General features: G+C 43.6%; 1 protein-coding gene across 2 annotated transcripts in view; it reads left to right on the top strand.

Annotated features, from left to right (window-relative positions):
- ST3GAL3 (ST3 beta-galactoside alpha-2,3-sialyltransferase 3) overlaps positions 1-21,822 on the top strand; it is a 199,710-nt gene that overhangs the window by 83,981 nt on the left and 93,907 nt on the right. For both annotated transcript variants that reach the window (XM_042996880.1, XM_042996879.1), the window contains exon 4: positions 17,419-17,461. In XM_042996880.1, the coding sequence (XP_042852814.1) occupies positions 17,419-17,461 (43 nt within the window). The remainder of the gene's footprint in view (positions 1-17,418; positions 17,462-21,822) is intronic.

The following is a 21,822-nucleotide window of genomic DNA, read 5'->3' on the forward strand; positions in this document are numbered from 1 at the left end:
GCCTACTATGTGCCAACACTGTGGTAGGTGCTTTATACACATCGTGCAAGGTGGATAGTGTATCTTTGATTACAGATAAAAGAAACTAATGCTCCCAAAGGTAAAGTAACCTGTCCAGGACCACTCTTATCTGTCCACCTCTAGAGCTCATACTCTCTCCCTTGCTATCTTGCTCTTTCATACTTTGTATGCTTGAGGTATACTCCACTCAAATGCTGAGACAAGAGAGATCACTTTAAGATAGAGTGGACAGACAGAAGGTTCTTAAATAGACACAAAAGTTGTGTCTGCTGCTATAGGAAAAGATCGATCGCTTTTGCTGTATTAAAGTTAAGAACTTCTCATTCACCAGGAAGACACCATTAAGAGAATGAAAAGGCAATCCAGAGTGAAAAAAAGATATTTATAACATGAACAGCCAACAAAGGGTGTGTTTCCAGAATAGAGAGCTACAGAAATCAACAGGAATAAAGAAACAACCCAGTATCAAAACAAGCAAAAGGCCTGAGTAAGCACTCCATGAAAGAGGAAATCCAAATGGCCGATAAATTTATGAAAACGTGTTCGGTTGCATCGCTGCCTAGGGAGAGGCAAATTAGGATTACCTTGAGATACCACTGCACATCCACCAAAGTAGCAAAACTTGAAAAGCTCCATATTCCAGTATTGGTGTGGATGTGGGACAGTGGAAACTCTGGGTCTCCACTGGTCAAAGGGTAAATTGGTTGCGATCCCTTTAGAAAAGACTATGTAGTATCTAGCACAGTTTGAATATACACATACCTCATGAGCTGGCACTTCCTCTCGTAGCTATATTCCCTACAGAAATGGATGCATCTGTATGTACCAGGATATATGTACAAGATACATGGACAGGAATCTCTCTCATTGGCTGCAGCTAAAGGCCTGGACAGGTGCATTTAGCAGCTATTTGAGGACTCTGAAATATAAAGAGTAGTAGGCAGATTGGGGGAAGAGACCAGAATTAAAAGCACTACCACGCTGGCAGTGAATTTTTCATTTTTTCCTCTGGTATCCCATGTCCTCAATGCAAGGCCCCAAACCCAGCAGTGCCTGTTAGAGGACAGCCAGAGAGAATTCCAGAAGACCTCTAGTTATGGCTCTGGGGTGGGGACGGGGCTCTGAGACTCAGACAGAGGGGGAAATTCCAAAGGTTGGTTTTATTTTCCTCCCTTTTCCCTCGTGCCTTAGACGGCAGGCAGCCCCACTATAGTGGTGGTGGTACCGCCTGTGACAGCAGTGGGGTCGCCAAGCACCTAAAACTGAAAAAGGGAAATGTTCCTCTCTGATCAGAGGAGCTGTAATCCCAGGATGGTGGGGGCAGGGGGTGAAATCGGTTGCTCTTTTTCCTCTGCCTTCCTGCTGCTGGGGCCCAGATCTGGGTACCGTTCAGGAAATGTGAGGGAGAAGGCAGTAACTAAGATCTCAGCTGTCTAGCCAGAGGTCCGAGAGGGGGAGGCCCGATGAACTGGAAATCACCAGGAGAAAACAGGGAAGAGCTCAGGAAAGCAGCCCTTTAAAGTTGTTTATGAACAGCTAACCGCTGAGCTGTGCACGCACGCATCTGATTCTAGCAAACGCCAAAGACTCTGAGAAGTGGTCCAAGGGATAGACCACTGACTGAGTCCTAGACTGGACATTGGGTGCTGTCCACAGAGGACCCACTTGAGGAGGCTTTGAAAATGGAACTGGCGTTGAAACTATAACCTATGGAAGGCTGGTCAAAACTTGCCACCTAAATCCAACCTGGTTGAGAGTCTGGTAAAACAAAAATGTCAACACTTTCCACTGGATTTAAACAAGACCTAAATGTTCATAACCTCATATTCAAAATATCCAGGATACAATCCAGAATTAATCATCATGTGAAGGACCAGGAACATCTCAATACATATGTTGGAATAACCAGACACTTCCTTTAAAGAAGCTGTTATGAAAATGCTCTCCAAAATAAGGGCAAACGGTATTGATGCAAAAAAGATAGAAACTGTTAGCCACTACCCCCCAAAAAGGAAATAAAAAGGAACCAAATGGAGATATAAGAAAAAAAATGCAATAGTTGAAATTTTAAAAACTGAGTGGACTCAATAACAAAATGGAGATGAAGAACAAAGAATCAATGACCTTGAAAGGAAAGCAATAGAAATTACCCAATATGAACAACAGGAAAGAGTTACAAAGTTGAGCAGAGCCTCAGTGACTTGTGGGACAACACCAGAAGCTTTGCTGTCTGTCGTTGGAGTCCCAGAAGAAGAAAGTGCAGTGCAGAAGAGATACTGCTAAAACTCCCCAGGTTTGGTGCCCACCTGGGGTTTATCCTAGAGATGGAAGGCTGGGTCAGCATTCAAAAGTCACTCAATGGAGTCCACCATGTTCACTGTCTAAAGAAGGGGAACCGCATGGTCATGTCAATTGGTGAAGAAAAAGCATCTGACAAAGATTCAGCATCTACTCGTGACAAAAACTCTCAGCATGCTTAAAAGGGAACTTCTTCAGCTGGATGTGGGGCATCTACAAACAGCCCACAGCAAACATCATGCTTCATGGTAAAAAACTGTTCTCCCCCAGAGATCAGGAACCACTCCTAAAAGTCCCAGCCAGTGTGGTGAGGCAAGAAAAAGAGACAACAAGAATATAAATTGGAAAGGAAGGAATAAAACTGGCTCTCTTCACAGGTGACATGATTGTTTACATAGAAAATCTCAAGGAATCTACAAAAAAAAAATCCTAGAACTAATAACTGAGTTTAGCAAGATAAGAAAGAAGATCAAAATGTAAAAATTAAAAATATATTTATATATGTTAGCAATGAATAATTGAAAATAAAAAATTAGGGGTACCTGGGTGGCTCAGAGGGTTGAACTTCTGACTGGATTTTGGCTCAGGTCATGAGCTGTGGGATAAAGCCCTTTGTGCTGTGCATGGAGCCTGCTTAAGATTCTCTCCCCCCCCCCCACCTTTGCTCTCTCTCTCTCTCTCTCAAATGAAAATAAAAATACATAAATAAAATAAAAAAAATAAATTAGCAGTAGCCCTCCTGTCCCCAAACCAAAATAGTTACATATAAATCTAATGGAATGTGTGTGGGATCTGTGTGCTCAAAGCTGTTCCTCTCCCATGTTTTTGTCCCCATCTGCCCAAGTGTTCAAGCCACAGACCCGGAAACCTCTTTGATTGTTGCCCCTCCTCTCCCTTTCTCACTTTTTCTGTCTTCACAATGTGTTCTTGTCTAGCCTTTTTCCAGCAGCTCTGTCCAAGGTACCATCTTCTCTCCCTTGGATAAGGAAACATCTACTGGTCTCTCTGCTCATTTGTCGTTTCCCAGTAGTCCATTCTCCACATTGTAGCCAGAGTGATCTTTTAAAATGTACATCAGATCATATCTTGTTCCCACTGAAAACTCTCCATTGACTTCATGGTACACTTAAAATAAGACCCAAACTCCATGACCTATAGGATCTGACTTGCTAGCTCCTACTGTGGTTTCTCTTGAGTTTTCTCAATGCTTAGTCCATTTTGTCCCTCTCTGCCCTCAAGCCACATTGTCATTCCTGTGAGTCCATGAATATGCCAGACCCCTTCCTGCACCAGGGCCTTTGTACTCCATGCCTCCTGCCTCTAGAATGCTTTACTCCTGCTTTACATGACTGTCCAAGGTCTGTGTTCAAATGTCATTCTGCAGAAAGGCCTTCTTGGATCACTGCGTCTAAAGTAGTCTACTCTCTTGACACCCAGTCCTTCTCTAAGAGAGTTTGTCTTTATTTCTTCTTAGCACTCATCCTTCCTTCAAATTATCTGCTATTTACTTGCATACTGTCAGTCTCCCCCAGTAGAATTTGGCCAGGGACCTTGCCTATCTTATTTATCACTGTGTCCCTGGTACTTAGAACAGTACCTGGCATATAATAGGTGCTCAGCAAATATTTGTTGAATGAAAAGTAGGAAAATGGAAACCGTAATGTCCATCATGTAACACATACTTAGGGATTACATAGAAATGGCACATCCGTATGGTGAAATGGACTCCAACAGCCATTAAAAATGATGCAGTCTTATGTTTATTGACACAGAAGACATTAGGGATACTGTTGAGTGAACAAAACAGGAACAAAGAACATGTATATCGAGGCCACACGTAAATAAAATTATATATGCACGTTCACACATGTATTTATGGAAAGAGATTTCTGTGAAGGTAGTCACCAAAACGTTTGAAGATATTAACTTTAGAAAATCGGAATTTCAAATGGTGCTTACTTCATGCTTTCAAAATCCAAATGTAGGGGCACCTGGTGGCTCAGTCGGTTGGGCATCCTGCTTCAGCTCAGGTCATGATCTCACAGTTTGTGGGTTAGAGCCCCGCATCGGGCTCTGTGCTGACAGCTCAGAGCCTGGAGCCTGCTTCAGATTCTAAGTCTCCTTCTCTCTCTCTGCCCCTTCCCCACTTGTGCGCACTCTCTTTCTCTCTCTCTCTGCCTCTGTCTCTCTGTCTCTCTCTCTCTCAAAAATAAAGAAACTAAAAAAATAAAATGAAAATCCAAATGTAAAAAAACTTATATGGTAAGCATGTGTTAACCCTAAACTGGGGAAAAAATAAAATTATTTTTGTTTGGAGAGAGGGACTCTGTCTTATTTTATACAATAATTGCTTGGTGATTATTTGTACTTCTCTACCTACTAGGTGGTAAGCTCCATGAAGTTTAAGATACAAATTGCAGAGTGAGCCATTTTTTTTTTCCTGCCCCAGCTGCTCTTTTGACGTGTTTTCCGCCAAAATTCTGCTGCAGCTTCACGCGAGATGGCCTGACATGGTCTGGACACGCTTGCTATCATGAATAGAATTGAATTCACTGCATGCCCTGCTCTGGACACTGGACATTGCTATTTTCCCAGGACAGAGGGGAAATGGGTACATGACCCCTTTGCCTCCACTGGCTGGGCTGGGGCTTTTACCTTCCAGGGGAGGTTCCACTTTCCTTTGTCCCCAGGTGTGTCACAGCTGTGCTGTGCTCAGAGGGAGCGTGGTGCAGAGTCACAGGAGATCGGGGCTTATCAGGAGTTTCTTGCGAGGCCCTCTCTGCCCCCATGCCGATGTGCACCCATTTGAGATTGGATTTCAGTGTGTGAACTTCTAAGTTATTTTACTGGGTCACTTAATTTAGTCTAGGTCAGTGAATTTTTCTGTTTATTTTATGATACTGCTTTTCCTATTTTAGTTTGTCTTTGATTAATTGATCCTCCATTATGATTTATTTCCCTGACTTGAGATGATGTGGGAGCTGTTTGCATTTTGGCCAGCCCCTCTCGGGCCGTGGTTAACTCCCGTGATTCACGTGGGGGGCAGCAGCAATTACTTAATGAACATCTGCTTTGTGCAGAGCATAGGGACAGCTGGTGGGAATTTCTGGCGGTCCCTTAGAATGAAAAAAGGAAGTGGGTCACTGGAGACCAAAAATGCCAGCAGCACAGTTGGCTCGCGACATGCACCTGTGTTCCCAGAAATTCCATTCTGGGGCTCAGTGGCCTGCTGATGAGGCTAGAGTAGGCTACTTGGCTTGGGGAACTTTCAGGGAGGTCTCCCTTCATTCTAGAAGAGGATCTCGCTGTGTCATGCAGTGCTCCCAGCTGTTTACACGTGAGAGAGAACAGAGGCTGAGAGTGATACTAATTTGTACACCATGCTGAGATAAACAGGAAGACACTGTGTGTAAATCGGGCATTGTGAAAGCATTCATAACTTTCTTTTTTTAAATGTTTATTTATTTATTTTGAGAGAGAGAGCAGGGGCAGAGAGTGAGGGAGAGAGAGAATCCCAAGCAGGCCCTAAGATGTTAGCGCAGAGTCTGAGGTGGGGCTTGATCTCACAAACCATGAGATCATGACCTGACCTGAGATCAAGAGTCAGATGCTTAACTGACTGAGCCACTCAGGCACCCCAAGCATTCATAATTTTCTTTTCGGAATTATGAACAAAGTGAAATACAAAGTATTATGGAATATATTAAATGTTGAATTGCTATAAAATAAATATTTTCCAAAATTTTTTAAAGTTTGTTTATTTTGAGAGAGAGAGACAGGCAGGGAGGGGCAGAGAGAGAGGGAGAGAGAGAACCCCAAGCAGGCTCTGCACTGTCGGCACAGATCCCAGTGCAGGGCTAGAACTTACAGACCATGAGATCGTGACCTGAGCTGAAACCAAGAGTCAGACGCCTAACCAACTGAGCCACGAAGGTGCCCTAATATTTTCAGATTTTTAAGTGAAAAGCTTGAGCTTGTTTCAGTGTTCATAAATTTTCATATCAGGGTTTGAGCCTCAGAGGTGGTCAGTTTTCATAAATGTTCCATATATGCTTGAAAAGAATGTGCATTCTCCACTCAGTGGATGTAAGGTAGTCTATATCGGTTCAAATTTATTAATTGTTCTGCTCAAATCCTTTGAATTCTCACTGATTCAGAGAGCCTGGTTTTTCAGTGGTTGTGTTTCCCATTATGATGACAGGAGACTTGTATATTTCTCCTTGTAATTTTTGCGAATTTGGCCTTTTAGAGAGAGAGGCTTCGTCACTAGGTACATACACATTTGAGCACATAGCCCCCTTTTGTTTATGTCCAGTTTCTGAACCTTCTAGGAGTTTATGTGAGCTCAGAACACTGACCTAGTCCTTTGGAATGGAAACGGAAGAGTTAATGGTTAATTTCGGAGACCTGAGTCATTTGAAAAAGCACCGTGTGCATTCACAGGTCTGACTTGGTACAGGTGCAGGAGGAGAAGAGCAGATATTTGCATTATCCATGCCACTTCCCACCTGGAGCCAGGCAAAGGACACACATGTGCTCCTCGGCCAGGGGGTTTTGTACTGCTGAGCTTTGCAGCCTGGCTAAGGCAGGAAGCCCAAACCACCAGACTAAACATCTCTCCTTCACTGCATAGCTGTGGGCTTGCTGCTTTGACACCTGAGGAGAGAATACCTTCAGGTGCTGGGGGTGCTGTATATGCACATCAACCTACATTATGCCTGGCTGACTGGTGAGTCCCAGAGTCTTCTGTACTTACTACAGATTTGGGATCAGTGGACTGTCAGTGAGGCCCAGGCTTTACTGCCAACTTCCCCAGATGTGAGTTGATGCTGAAGAAATGCTCAGACTAGCATTTCCGTATTGTAAAACCGAATTCACATGCAACTTCGAAAACACATTCATAAACAGTGAGATGCTCTGCGATCTGCAGATTTGCCTTGCGCAAACCCGACGGTAGGAAGCTCTGCTCCTGTGTCCCAGAGCATTATGCCTCGGCCTTCCTGATTGCTTTCTCTGGTTTATATTTCCTGAACACTAGACTTAAGCTTCCCTGCTAGTCCCGGAACTCTATGAGGAGCTGGGCACAGATCCAACCACCAGTACCAGCTTACGAATATGAGAGTGGGGTGCTTGTTGGTAAGATCCCCGGATGTGCTGGAAACGGGCAGTCAGAAGCCTCAGAAAGTCTTTGTGGAGGAAGTTAAGTTTTAGGCTATTATAAATGCCGGGAGGGAATTAACCTTGGCAAGTGTGGAGTCCTCAAAAGGGAACCCCAAAGTAAAAGCCAGAAACCGATACAGGGGAGGAGTTTCCCCAGAAGAGCAGGGCAGCCTCTGCATAAGCAGAGGTGACTGTGATGCAGTTATCTGTAGGGCTGGGAGCAGAAGTGGCCAGAGCACTGCAAAAGGTGGTGGGGCTAGTGACAGATGAAGCCACTGATGCCACCATTGTTATGCTCTTAATGTTGCCCCCTTGCAAGGGTGGAGGAAGACAAAGAATCCAGGTCTTGAGGTTACTATTAGACTCTCTTGGTCATTAGGTCACTCCCTTCATTCTTCCATTTGCTTAGCACATTTACGGAATACCGCCTCTCTGCCACACCCCATACGAGGGGCTAGAGATACAGATACATATAGCTAGGATTGTTTAATTGCAAGCAACAGAAACGGAACCCGGCTAGTTTAAAAGAAAAAGGAATTTACTGGAAGGACACGGGTACCCATAGAATAAAATTAAGCGTCAAACAGCCGGCCCTCAGGACACAAAGGCAGTGCCAGGAATCTAGATTGCAACCAGTGGTCCATTTTTTCAGCATCCTGTTGCTCTCCCCAGTGCCACGCCGCTTAAGAGAGAAGGGTCCGGCTAACCTAGCTGTTGTCGAGTGCCCCCACTCTGGACAGGCAAATCCCACTGACAGTCTCACCACTTGCCTGCTGTAGAAGAAAGGCAGTTCCTTAAAAGAAATTCAAGCGACTTGTTTCCAAAGGGAGGCAGAAGTGCCGTGAGGGCAAGTAATCGTTGATGCTCTAATGCTGCGTTCGAGGAGCATGTAAGAGTGGGCACATCCGAGGCAGGAGGGTCAACAAATGCTCTTCTGAAAGAGAGTACGTTTGAACTACAGTCTAAAGGATAAGCAGGAATTAACACGAGTAAAGAGATGAGAGCACATTTCAGGCAGAAAAAAGCTGCTTCTACAAAAGAGTCCTATGCCGAGGGAGCTCACGGCTTATGCAGGGAACTGAAGAAGGCTGGGATGGCCTGAGCAGCAGGCACAGGGGGCAAGATCGCGGAAGATGGAGATGGAAAGGTAGCTAAAAGCCAGGCCATGAAAGGTCTTGTGACTCTACAAAAATACTTGTTAGATTTTGCTTCGGTGACAACCAAAATCGTGAAGGATGAGTGGGTGTTTGCCAAGTCAGCAGGCTGAGGGAGGGCATTACAAAGAGAGGTAACGTGGTCCGAGTAGCTCTCAGGCATAGAGGCTGCACACAGAGGAGTGATGGAAGGTGAGGCTAGGGAGACAGGTACAGAGTGAGAGGTGGCTGTGTGGTCTAAGCAACAGTGCATATGCGGCAAAAGCAGTGGCCGTGGTTTAGGGAACAGGATCTGTATTTAGAAATGAGAAAGAGTATATCAAACATGTCTGTCTTGAAGTACTGAATGGCAATGGCACTAGCAAACAAACAAAACAAAACAAAAAACGTGGCTGGGGAACAGGGTGCACATAAATCTGATTTGCGGCATTCTGAGTTTGCGGTGACTGGATCATTTAGGAGCAATGCGTAGGAAAGAACCAATGTGGAAAGGGGTTGGGAATAATGTTAAAAATTTTTTTAATGTTTATTTATTTTTGAGAGAGAGAGACAGAGCATGAGCAGGGGAAGGTCAGAGAGAGAGAGGGAGACGCAGAATCCAAAGCAGGTTCCAGGCTCTGAGCTGTTGGCACAGAGCCTGACACAGGGCTTGAACTTCACCACGGGCCGAGAGATCATGACCTGAGCTGAAGTCGGACACTTAACCAGCTGAGCCACCCAGGCACCCCAGGAATAATGTTTTAAGTGAAAGGAAAAGCGGGTACAAAGGGCTGGAGATCGTAAAGATACTTAGGAGGCAAATAAAATAGTTCAGTTTGGTCAGAGCATAGACTTTGGCAGGGGCAGGGTGGCGGTAATATAGGGACTCCAAAAGTAAAGTTGGAATGGTCACTGTAGGTCAGATCCTGAAGGACCTTATGAATCAAGAGACTGGGATTCGTTCTTAGAACAGTAGAGGCTGTTCAAAGGTTTTAAGCAGGGTTATGACATAACCATGTTTGTCCTATAGAAAGATAGCTCTGATCACATCAGGAAAAATCTATTAGAGGGGGACAAGACAGGAGGCAGGAAGCCTAGCAGTAATCCAGATGAGAGGTAAAGCTGGCTTCTTAGAGAACAAAAATGAACAAAAGTAAGTGGGTTGGAGATCCATTTAGAAGATGAAATTAAAAGGACATGGTAATTCAAGCACTCCGATGTTTATAGCAGTGTTATCTACCATCGCCAAATTATGGAAATAGCCCAAGTGTCTATCAATTGATGGATGGAAAATGAAGATATGGTGTATATATATACAATGGAATGTTAACCTTAAAAAAGAATGGAATCTTGCCATTTGCAAGGACATGGATGGAGCCAGAGAGTGTTACGGCAAGCGAAATAAGAGATAGACAAATACCATATGATTTCGCTTACATGTGGAATTTAAGAAACAAAACAAATGAGCAGAGGGGAAAAAAAAGAGAGAGAGGCAAACCAAAAAACAGACTCTTAACTATACAGAACAAACTGATGGTTACCAGAGAAGATGTGAGTGGGAGGATGGATTAAATAGGTGTTAGGGATTAAGGAGGGCACTTGTTGTACTGAGCACTGGGTGGTGTATGGGCGTATTAAATCACTATGTTGTACACATGAAGCTAATATTACACTGTATGTTAACTAACTGAAATTTAAATAGAAACTTAAAAAACGGACATGGTAATTAAATAAGAAGGAAACAGAAATCAAGTAATTCTCTCAGGTTTCAAGCTTGGGCAGCTGGGTGAATAGTGGTACAATTCATTAAGGTAGGGAATACAGGAGGAGAACCAGGCTCTACAGGTATGTGAGTTCTGTGAATGTGAACTCTGTGTGGGGCAGCCTGAGTTTCAGGTGTCTGTAGGAGGTGGAAATGTGCAGCAGACAGCTGAATATATAAGTCTGGGACTCAGGAGAGGGGTTGGGCAGGAATGAGAGGTTGGGTTTGGGTGCAATGGAAGGATCGTTGGGCAGGCTAACCTGAATAGTTGAGTGGGGTGAAGTCTACCCTGGATAAGGAAAAAGCAAAGAAAGAGGGAAAACAACAACAACAACAACAACAACAACAACAAAACAGACACAATATATGAAAAAATTTTTTCTGACATTGAACAATAGGTAGCACACGGCACTGGTCTCTGAAAGAAGAGGAACAAATGAGGTTAGCCCTATAATTGTCCAAGCTAACAGCCTGGATGGAGTTTCCAGACCCCTGCACAGGGAAGAAGAACCCATACAGGATCCTAGAGTCTTCCTAAGAGGAAACAGATTTGAGAATTTGAGAGAAGGGCTGCCAGAATTCATAAGTACCAAAGAGGGAAGAGCTGCACACAGAGACAGCTCTAGAGATCTGTAGAGGGTCCCCTTAGACTCACTACAGTTCACACAGGGCTGGGAATAGTGGTGAAGCATCATAATACATGGGCATCCATGGCACATTCAGAAGGGCATTGCCTTAGTCGTGGGGCAGTGTTAGCAGTGGTGCAAAATTAGCCCTAGATGAAAGTCCACTTTGCCTCTCATCTTAATCCTACAAAGCTTGAAAGCAAGCCTTGAAAGGATCCAACTGTTTCCAAGTAATTTAACTGCACCTCAAAAATAAATAAAGAATGCACAAATATTCTGTGCTCAGCAAAGTAAAATTCACATGGCTGGCATCTGGTCAAGAGTGACCAGGCTCACCTGAAGCTACTATAATACTGTATGTTAACTATTCCGGAATTAAAATTAAAAAGTGTGTGTGTGTGTGTGTGTGTGTGTGTGTGTGTGTGTGTGTGTATAAAGAATGACTAACTAATTCAGAAAAGCATGAAAATACAACCCATAATGAGAAAAAAACAATAGAAATAAGCCTAGTGATAACACAAAAGATAGAATTAGTAGGCAAAGACATTAAAACATAGTCCATATCTTCAAGAAGGTAGAAGAAAGCATGAGAATATTAAGGAAAGACATATAAGATATGAAAAAGAAATTTAGAGGTGAAAAAATAGTGTTTGAGATGAAAACTATACTGAATGGGTAAACAGGCAATTCGACACTGCAGACGAGATGGGTAAACAGGCAATTCGACACTGCAGAAGAGAAGAGTAGTCAACTGGAAGATATTGCAATAGGAAGTATCTAAAATAATAAGAGAGCAAAATTACTGGGAAAAAAAAGTAACAGAACATCAGTGAGTGGTGGGGCATCAAGCAGCCTAATACTTGTGTCACTGGAACTCCCCCAGAGAGGGGAGGGCAGAAAATTTTTTGAAGAAATAATGGCCAGAAATTTTTCAAATTTGATGAAAACCATAGACCCATAATAGATCTAAGAAGCTCAAGGAACCCCAAACCCAAGAAAAGTGATGAAAAAAAACCACCACAGCACATCAGAAGAACTTCCCCCTCATGGCCACAGGGACTTGGCATCTGACAGAAAAAGCAGCTTCCCCTTGAAAGCCACAGGAAAAGTGAGGTCTCATATGGCAGAGCAGGGCTTCAAGTCTGCGAGGAGGTCGAGGGAGGTAAGCCAGAGCGCATTATGAGAAAGATTTTAAAAGGAGATTGGTGGGGCGCCTGGGTGGCTCAGTCGGTTGAGCAGCCGACTTCGGCCCAGATCACGATCTCGCGGTCCGTGAGTTCGAGCCCTGCGTCAGGCTTTGTGCTGACAGCTCAGAGCCTGGAACCTGTTTTAGATTCTGTGTCTCCCTCTCTCTGACCCTCCCCCGTTCATGCTCTGTCTCTCTCTGTCTCAAAAATAAATAAACGTTAAAAAAAAATAAAAAAAAAATAAAAGGAGATTGGTCAGGGAAGAAAAAACCCACGGCAGAATGAGGATGGGAAGGAAAAAGTCCGAAACCCATTTTAACAGTGGTCCATTTAATATCGTCCATGGCTATACCTATTTTCCGCGGAGACTGAGCTAGCTGTATGTTTTCCAAAGACTTCCTACTGTTCTCGAGAGCCTGCATTTGTTCAGGACGGCATGTCCGTTCTTCTGGTAAATTCTCCTAACCACATGTGTAATGTGGGAGTAGTAATTTTTTTACAATCCTTGCTTCCTGTCACTGTGATTAGAGCGGGTGTGAGGAACAGATGTACACAAGGCCACTCCTGGCCCTTCCCTGGGAGTTTTGCCATTTTGTGCAGAGAGACCGAGTCTCAGTCCCTTTCAGAGGCAAAGCTGAAGGTGTGTATCTGAAGGTTGCCAGCAGCATGTTTTCTAACTGAGGAAGGAAGCTGGTCAGGGGAGAGCAATGACTCAGGGAGGCTCAGTGGTGGTCCAGTCACTTTCTGTGGTCCCTGAAACCTTCTGTACCTTGACCCTTTCCACACTGGTTGCGTGAACCATTACATTGCCCTTTTTGCCTAGATTAGTACAACCAGTGTATTGAACGTCCAAGACACATCAGGAGATAATCAAAGCCGGTTTTATTTTGTCTCCCTGTGCCCTCTTAAAATGTTTTCAGTGTGGGAAGTCCAGAGAATTTTTTGATATCGAGGAGGTACTAAAAATCCCATGGTCACATTGAGTCACCAATTCCAAAATTAGAGTATCTGGCCTTATGTAAGAGCCATAGCTTTCAATTCATTCAAAGCTACAGTGACTTCCCCTCCCTGCATTTAGGGCTTAGTACCAGCAGGTGCCTGACCCTGGGAAGGGGATGTGCCCTGCCTGTCATTTTCCCACTCCTCCTCGGATGCTGGTTGTGGTTTCTGACCTCTCTGGAATCGGTGGGGAAGGGAAAGAGACAATGTGAATAGAAAAGACATAAGATAGTGTCAGCGCTGTCTGAGCTGTTGAGTGTTTAAAACTAACGCCTGTGGGTGCTCTGGGAGGCATTTTGGAGACCCCTGCAACTAGGGACCTCTGCTGTACAGCTCCCCTGATGGAGGTCATGTACTTGCCCAAACCTTGTCACTCACTCCTGTGGCCCCTAGGACTCCCAGTGTCTGTCCCCACTGCTGTCTGCTGAGGCCCCTGGCAACCCTCTGGACCCATGTTTTGGAAAGGACCTAAAACAAACCCACTCTCGCTCATTTATGCACCCTTTTTTACAACAAATTCCAGGAGTGCAGACCAGTTCCTGCATCCAGCCTATCTTGTGGCCTTTACACTTGTCAGGTAGAAGTCAAGCACCTAGAAGTCCACTGTGTTCCCCATTTTTTAAGGGTCAAAGTTAAGCTTCCCTCACCAGGCATGAGGGAGCGACAAGTACTCATTCTGCCCCTTAAGTGAGGAGTCCATAGCACTGCTCAGTCCAGGCAAGTTGTTCAAATTCTCTTTCCTTAACTTCTCATTGCCGGTTACTTTTATATTTGATGTAGGGAGGGCCTTTCAGATCATTTTGATTTGATATTTCCTTTGAAATTTTTCAGTTTTCAGATATTTCCTTTGAAAATTTACATCTCAGTCTAGAACCTCACGTTAGTGTCTGAAATTTATCATCCCAGAGGCTTGACTGAAATATTCTTTTTAGCATCCTGTTAGACTAATTTGATTTGGATTTATGACCATTGTGACCAAATAATCCTGGTAGTAACAGTCGACAAATATTTATTGAGCATCTACTGTGTGCAGCCACAAAAGAGAAATGCTTCCAGTCCTCACAGGCTGCCAGTCTAGGACAGAGTTTACAGATTGTTAGCCCACTGGCTGAATCCTGCCCGTGGACGTATTTTGGTTAATCATCATAATCTTTAAATTTTTCTTTTTTTTAAGTTATTTTTTTTTATTTTTACAGAGAGAAAGAACACAAGATGGGGAGGGGTAGAGGGGGAGGGAGAGAGAATCTCAAGCAGGCTTCATGCCTAGTGCAGAGCCCGATGCAGGGCTCGATCTCATGACCGTGAGATCATGACCTGAGGCAAAATCAAGAGTCTGACGCTTAACCAACAGCCGACCAGGTGCTCCCCAAAGTTTTGTGGAATCTACTGCCAATAGTTACACATTGAAAATTTTTACCTTAAAAGATCCAGATTCTGGGGTGCCTGGGTGGCTCAGTTGGTTAAGCATCTGACTCTTGAGCTCAGCTCAGGTCTTGATCTCAGGGTCTTGAGAGTTCAAGCTCCACATTGGGCTCCACACTGGGCATGGAACCTACTTAAAAAAAAAAGAAAGAAAAGATCCAGATTCTTGGCTTTATAAAGTTTATTTATTTTGAGAGACATAGAGACAGCATGAGTTGGGAAGGGGCAGAGAGAGAGTGAGACAGAGAATCTCAAGCACTGAGAGTGCAGAGCCTGATATGGGGCTTGAACCCACACAACTGAGATCGTGACCTGAGCCGAAACCAAGAGTTGCACGCTTAACTGACTGAGCCACCCAAGTGCCCCAGATCCTTGGCTTAAAAAAAAAAAATCAGAAGATGTGGCAGTGCTGGGCCTGCATTACTGCCTGACATTGTCCGCTAGCGCTGGTGGAAACTCCCCGTTGGACAGGGCATGGAGTCTCCAGATGGGCTCCATTCCCTCGTGGCTCTGTGACCCAAAGGCAATGCCAGTTGCCATTTATCATTATTGGGCTCACGCAGTTACCTTTCCTCAAATTAACAGAATGAAGAGAAATATTTCTGGCACTCCTGTCTCTTAGCAAAAGAGAGAAAACAACAGTCCCAGAGAGCTATGAAGGGGATTTCTTTAGATATGCAGTGTTCTCATATGTTTAATATGCAATTAGTGTATGTGTCCGTAAAACAAAACTTAAGATGCCATTGGAAAATAACCCGCAGAGATAATCATGGCTACTGTACAAAAATACATGGTGAAAAAATACATTTCAACGGGATTTGTTTTTAATGCAGCTGAAATCAGTAGTATGAGTTACTCTGGAAAGGTATCACATTCCCTCCTTTCTTCATTTGTGTTAGGTTCTTGCCTGGCCCCCAACATCTGAGTTTGCAACAAGGGGAGGGCATTCTCTGGAGTCTCTGGAAGGAAACAGCCAAAATGTGGATTCATTGTATATCCAGTGAAGTCTTAGCTTGGGTCTGAGGAGCAGTAGCAGAATACTTGCCCCAAGGTTATGACCACATGGGGGGAAAGCAACAGGTGTTGGCAAGTTAATGAGATTTTCTTTTTTATGGAATGATAACTAGGATTGTTGAAAGAGTATTAACCTTTGAAACTAACTCTTTTTGCAAATTTTGTTTTCACTTTATTTTAAAAATTGACACTTTTTTTTTTTTTTACTTTTATGAGTTCCTGATATATTAAGCAAAGTCTCCCATCCATTTATCTCAGTTCGAGCAAAAGCAGAATTATTTTGAGGAAAGGCTTTGACTTTCCTCCTGGGAGGCAAGCCTTCTGTTGAGCTGTATGTTCTATTCGGTATCTTCAATTTTAAGAAGAATTATTCTCTCACTGCAGTTCTGCTGTTTAAGAAAGAGTACAGATTTGGGCCTTAGTTGGCCTTGCTGAATGGCTCCTGTGAGGTACTTGTCAATATGGGTACCTTCTTTCTCTTGGCCATCATTCTTATTGAAGACTGAGTTCCTCGAAAACCTTGCTGCATGGCCTTTGCCATTTAGGTGTTTGGCCTTGGTATTCTGTTTTATCCTCAGGTTAAGCCAGGCCAAGTGAGAACTGAATTCATAGACTGCTTTATTTTGACATAGTCAACACCACGCACACACAAACACACACACACACGCTTTGCAAACATTGACCAAAGCTATAAGAAATAACCTCATGATACTTCCCTCAAGTCTTAGTAGCAGGGATAGCTGTGTTTCTCCTGGTTTATTTGATGAACACTATAAATCATTTCATCAGTGCTTCGCATTTAGCTTTAGCTGTGAGAAATCTTGGGGGTAAATCTATAATCTTGCTCCAGCCAGCACATAGGACCTTAGATCATCCAGTTTTGGTATTCTTATCCTGGCTGTACTATTTTTCTTATGCTTATTTCCCCTGTGGTCCCAGATACCAGATATCTTCCTTGTTTTATTCTTTTTTTATTTAGAGAGAGAAAGAGAGAGAGCAGGGGAGGGAATCTTAAGCAGGCTCCATGCTCAGCATGGAGTCTGATGTGGGGCTCTGTCTCACAGCCCTAAGATCATGACCTGAGCTGAAATCAAGAGGCAGACACTTAACTGACTGAGCCACCGAGGTGCCTCCCCCCAGATACCTTCTTTTTAAAAGATCTTGTACTTCATTACAATTTTGTAAAACTGCTTCAACCTCGTTTTAGGATGAGACAAGATATAAAGAACCTAAAATATTCATGATTTATCGTTTGTTGTAAACACCTTACAACTTATTTTTAGATTTCACTCTAAATTTCCTACCCTTTATGTAATCAGACCTGTCAGTTCCTTGTGCCTGTCATGAAGACGATGGGGTCATTGCCCTGGATTTGAGGACCCCTTGGCTGCCACATCTTCACTCCATAGTTAACACGGCTGCTCCAGCAAAAATTATGACTAGAGCTTAGAGGAATCAGAAATTGCTTCTAACCCTGTTACTTCTTTGGGGGTCCAGTTTTGCGGTTTAACTAAGTTTCAGTCAAGCACCACGTTTAAACAGGAAGGCAGTTATATACCAGCATAGGAACTGGTTGGCCTAGAGGGTCTGGGAAACACCTGGCATTGAACCTCGTCCTTCATAAAACAGGTGTTCAGCAAGAGTTCTGAGACTTGAATTTAGTTACGGCTTATGTATTTGGGTCTGTTCCTTGAGCAGTTGTCTGTCCCCATGATCTGTGTCTGGGGAATGTAACCTGCTAGTGTCAACAGTGGCTTGACTTTAGTGACATTTTCTGCTTTTCTGTTCTTTTTCAGAGTATGATCGGTTGGGTTTCCTCCTGAAGCTGGACTCTAAACTGTGAGTAGAACAAGAAAGCACCTTGACTCTGTGGTAGAGACGTCTGTGAGAACTGGGGTCCATCTTCAAAGGGTCACCTCCTCAGCCCTGCTTTTGTTGGGGGACTCCCTGGGACCTCTGCTCCCCGCCCCCACCATCAGCAGAATCTTGGAGCATGTTATAGTCTGCAGGGGCCCAGAGGGGATGGGATCGTGAGTGCAAACATGAAGCCTTAGATTTGGCTGGCACAGGGAGCTCCTTACAGAAGGAGCCACTGCCAGGTTTGAGGGACAAGGAGGCCCTGGGAAGGCTTCTGCTACAGAGCGGAGGATGGTTGAATTGTAGCAGGAGGCAGTGGCCTGTCAGAGATGCTCTGTGGCCTGATGTGCAAAAGACTGCTGTGATCAGGCTTCCTCTGCTGCGTTAGCTCCTGTCTCTGCCACTGGCAAACCCCCCGTTCCCGTCTGCCTTTGCGTGTGCTTCTTCTCTGTGCCTGCAATTCCCTTTCCTTGCTGGTCTCCTGGGAAAACTCAAAGACTACCTCTTCCCTGCACAAAATTAACGATCTCTCCCCCTCTGCTTCCTGTGAATTTTCTCCTTCTGCCACCGATTATCTCATTGTAGTATAATGAACTATGTCATAATTATCAATTTATTAAGAGCACAGGCTTAGAGCCAGGCCTGCCTTGGTTCAAATCCCAGATTGCCATTTATTCTCTTTCTGATTTGGGGCAAGCTACTTAGCCACTGTGAGCCTCAGTCCATCTGTAAGAGGAGGACAATATACCTACCTCTTAGGGTTATTGTGAGGACTTAACTGAAGTGATTACTTCATAAGGGCTTTCAACTACAGAGAGTCTAATCCTTTCAGAATCCTGCTCTGTTCTGGCCTTCTTGTCCTTTCTAGCACCCAGCCAGCGCTGGTTTATGTTTGTGAGGTGCTCAGTAACCATGGCTGCATGGATGGATGCATGGATGATAGGTGGATGACCGTGCACTTCTCCAGTTAGACTGGGATGCCTTGAGATTGGACTGTATCCATTCTGTGTGTTCATACCCTGCATGGCACCTCTCACATGGTTGATATGCAGTAAATGGTTGAAAAACTGCCTGTGGCTCCCTTCTGTTGTCAGTCACTTTTGTAGTCCTGTGTCCCCTGCCAGCACCAGACTGACATGAAAGATGGGCATTGTGTCTCCTTTCCTCTCTTGCATGAAGCCTTGCCCACAGCCGCTTGTGATGGTGATGGCTGTGCCTACATACAAGACATTGAATCTGGGGCTATTTGGCTTTCCCACTGAATTATCTAGCATCTAAACCCTTTCCCTGGCTTCTGGCATTTTGGCTTTCATGCCTCATACTGTGAATTCAGGCATTGTAATTCTTCCAGCTTTTATACATCACGGAGGCAGCCACGAGGGAAGGATGGTCTGCCCTTTATACCAGGCTAGTAAAGAGATGTCAGCTATATGTTAACATCTGGGGAATGGGGCTCAATTATGCTAGAAAGCCACAGCCTTCACTCTTCGAAAATTCTTAATTTAGTACTCTGGGCAAAAAAAAAAAAAAAAAAAAAAAAAAAATCAAGTATCAGCTAAGCAAGTGAAATGCCACCAGAATGGAAGAGATGTAGTAATTTACCAAGTCAAATCACATCGATGAACAAAAGGCATGTTATTTAGGACATGTTAACTATGGTATTTAAACTGTCTCCAGCAGCGTAAGAAGGGGAATTAGGAGGACACTCCTGCCCTGTTGTCTCAACAGTTGGGTGGTACACAGCAGGCTGGTGTGCAGCTTTCTGGTGTGTACCAGGCCAGATCCATGAGCCATTTGAGTCAACTTGGTCTTTAGCCTGGGGAATAACTCACAAGTTAAGGTATAAGCTAGAACTTTCCTGCCTCTGATTGCAAAGACTTTTCCAATCCAGTGCTATCTTTAGAAGAAAGCACAGATGTGTGGAAACGGTCTTTACCTGCTTCCAAGGAGAAGTTTCCAAGTGAACGATTCTGGGTTTTGGAGTTGATCCCTCGGCAGTATCCAGATCTCCTCTTATGAAGTCACCTTCTGTGTTGTGTTCTTTTTTTTTTTTTTTTAATTTTTGAGAGAGTGAGTGTAAGCAGGGGAGGGGCAGAGAGAGAGACAGGGACAGAGCTTCCGAAGCAGGCTCTGCACTGACAAGCTGACAGCATGAGAACTCACCGACCAGGAGATCATGACCTGAGCTGAAGTCAGACACCCAACCGACTGAGCCACCCAGGTGCCCCTGCTGTGTTGTGTTCTAATTCTAATGCACAGGAAAGGACCTGAACTTGAATCAGAAGAACTAGATTTGAATTCTGCCCCTGCTGCTTAGAATTATGTGACCTTAGGGGCGCCTGGGTGGCTTGGTCAGTTGGGCGTCTGACTTTGGCTCAGGTCATGATCTCATAGTTCATGGGTTCAAGCCCTGCGTCAGGCTCTGTGCTGACAGCTCAGAGCCTGGAGCCTGCTTCACATTCTGTGTCTCCCTCTCTCTCTGCCCCTCCCCTGCTCGTGATCTCTCTCTCAAAAATAAATAAACAATAATTAAAAGAAAAGAATTATGCGACCTTAGATAATTTGTTTTAGCTCTCTGAATACCAGTTTTTTCTTATCAAAAATGTAGATAATAAGATCCACTTCCCAAGGTTTTTAAGGAAGACTAGAAGAAAGGGTTCTACAAAGTATAAATAGATTTATAAATGTGAACATTTCTTTTTATTTATCGTGATTAGATTCATTTAGATTTTTAAAATTTAATTAATTTTAAAAATGTTTATTTATTTTGAGAGGGAAAGAGGAACAGAGAGAGAGGGAGAGAGAAAATCCCAAGTAGGCTCCGCACTGTCTGTGCAGAGCCTGATGTGGGGCTCGAGCTCACGAACCGTGAAATCATGACCTGAGCCAAAACCAAGAGTTGGATGCTTAACCGACTGAGCCACTCAGGCACCCCAAAAATTATTTAATTTTTAAATCAAACAGATTGTGTGTGTGTGTGTGTGTGTGTGTGTGTGTGTTTACAGAATTGGTTTTTTAAATTGAAGTATAGTTGACATACAGTGTTATATTAGTTTCAGGTGTACAACATAGGGATTTGAAGAGTCCATATGTTACACCTTGCTAACCACAAGTGTAGCTACTGTCTGTCACTATACTTCTGTAGTATAAGAACTCATATGTTTTGGAAAATTTTCAGCCATCATCTCTTTAAATATTGCCTCTGCCCACCCTCTCTCCACTCCTCTTCTGAAACTCTGATTAAATTGTTAGACCTTTTCATTCTAGCCTCCACATCTACTGACATCTCTTCCATATTTTCCATCTTTTGACCCTTTCCACATCAAACTGGAACCCCAAAGGACTTAGCATAGGTGGAGCTAGAAGTTCAACTCAGGTTTCCAGAACTCTTAGTGGATCAGAGCAATAAATTCATTTAAAAAAAGCCACACTTGCTATTTGCAGCCAGGGTTCTCGTCGCTCAGGTGATCTGTGGAACCTCAAGCTGTGAACTTTAATTATATGAGAGTTTAATGTATCCCAGACTGGCAGTGCCGCCAAAGTCCTGGCAGAGGCAAACGCAAACCTGCTCTGGAGGAAGACGTGAAATCCCTGCAAATAACCTTTAAAAGAAACAAACAGCTCAGAGTAAAAATAACTGAAGTGCGCAAGGGAACAAGTCTCCATTAGTGAGAACTGTGAAAAACAACAGACAACAGAGGGGGGCCCACAAAGACTTGTGAAATTGGGCTTACCAGACACAGTTGATAAGGCAATTAGATATACTATATTTAAGGAAATAAAGACAAGATTGAGCTGTATACATGGACTAGGGGATTAGAAAAAGCAAAATATTAGGTTGGAAAAACAAAGCTTCTAGAATTAAACACATTTACTAAAATTAAAAACTCAATAGGATTTAGCAGCAGATTAGAGACAACTGAAGACAGCATTAGCAAACTGGAAGATAAGTCAGAAGAAATGAACTATTATGGGTTGGGCAACGTTTTCTGTAAGGGCCAGATGATCGATATGTTAGGTTTTTTGGCTTTATTGTTTCTGTTGCAACTACTCAACTCTGCCACTGTAACATGAAAACAGCCATGGACGTCACGTAGACAAATGAATAGGTCTGTATTCCAATGAAATTTTATTTATGGATACTGAAATTTTATTATAATTTTTATGTGTCATGAAATACTCTTCTGATTTTTATTCTCAACCATTAAAAATAACTCTTAACTCACAGGCCATATGAAAAACAAGATAGTGGGTCAGATTTGGCCCATGAATCATAGTTGCTTGAATTGAGAGTTCTGCACAGATATAGCTGCATAAAAATTGTGTCCCCACCTCAGGTGTTT

Source organism: Panthera tigris, chromosome C1 (genome assembly GCF_018350195.1).
Source record: "Panthera tigris isolate Pti1 chromosome C1, P.tigris_Pti1_mat1.1, whole genome shotgun sequence".
Classification (NCBI taxonomy): domain Eukaryota; kingdom Metazoa; phylum Chordata; class Mammalia; order Carnivora; family Felidae; genus Panthera; species Panthera tigris.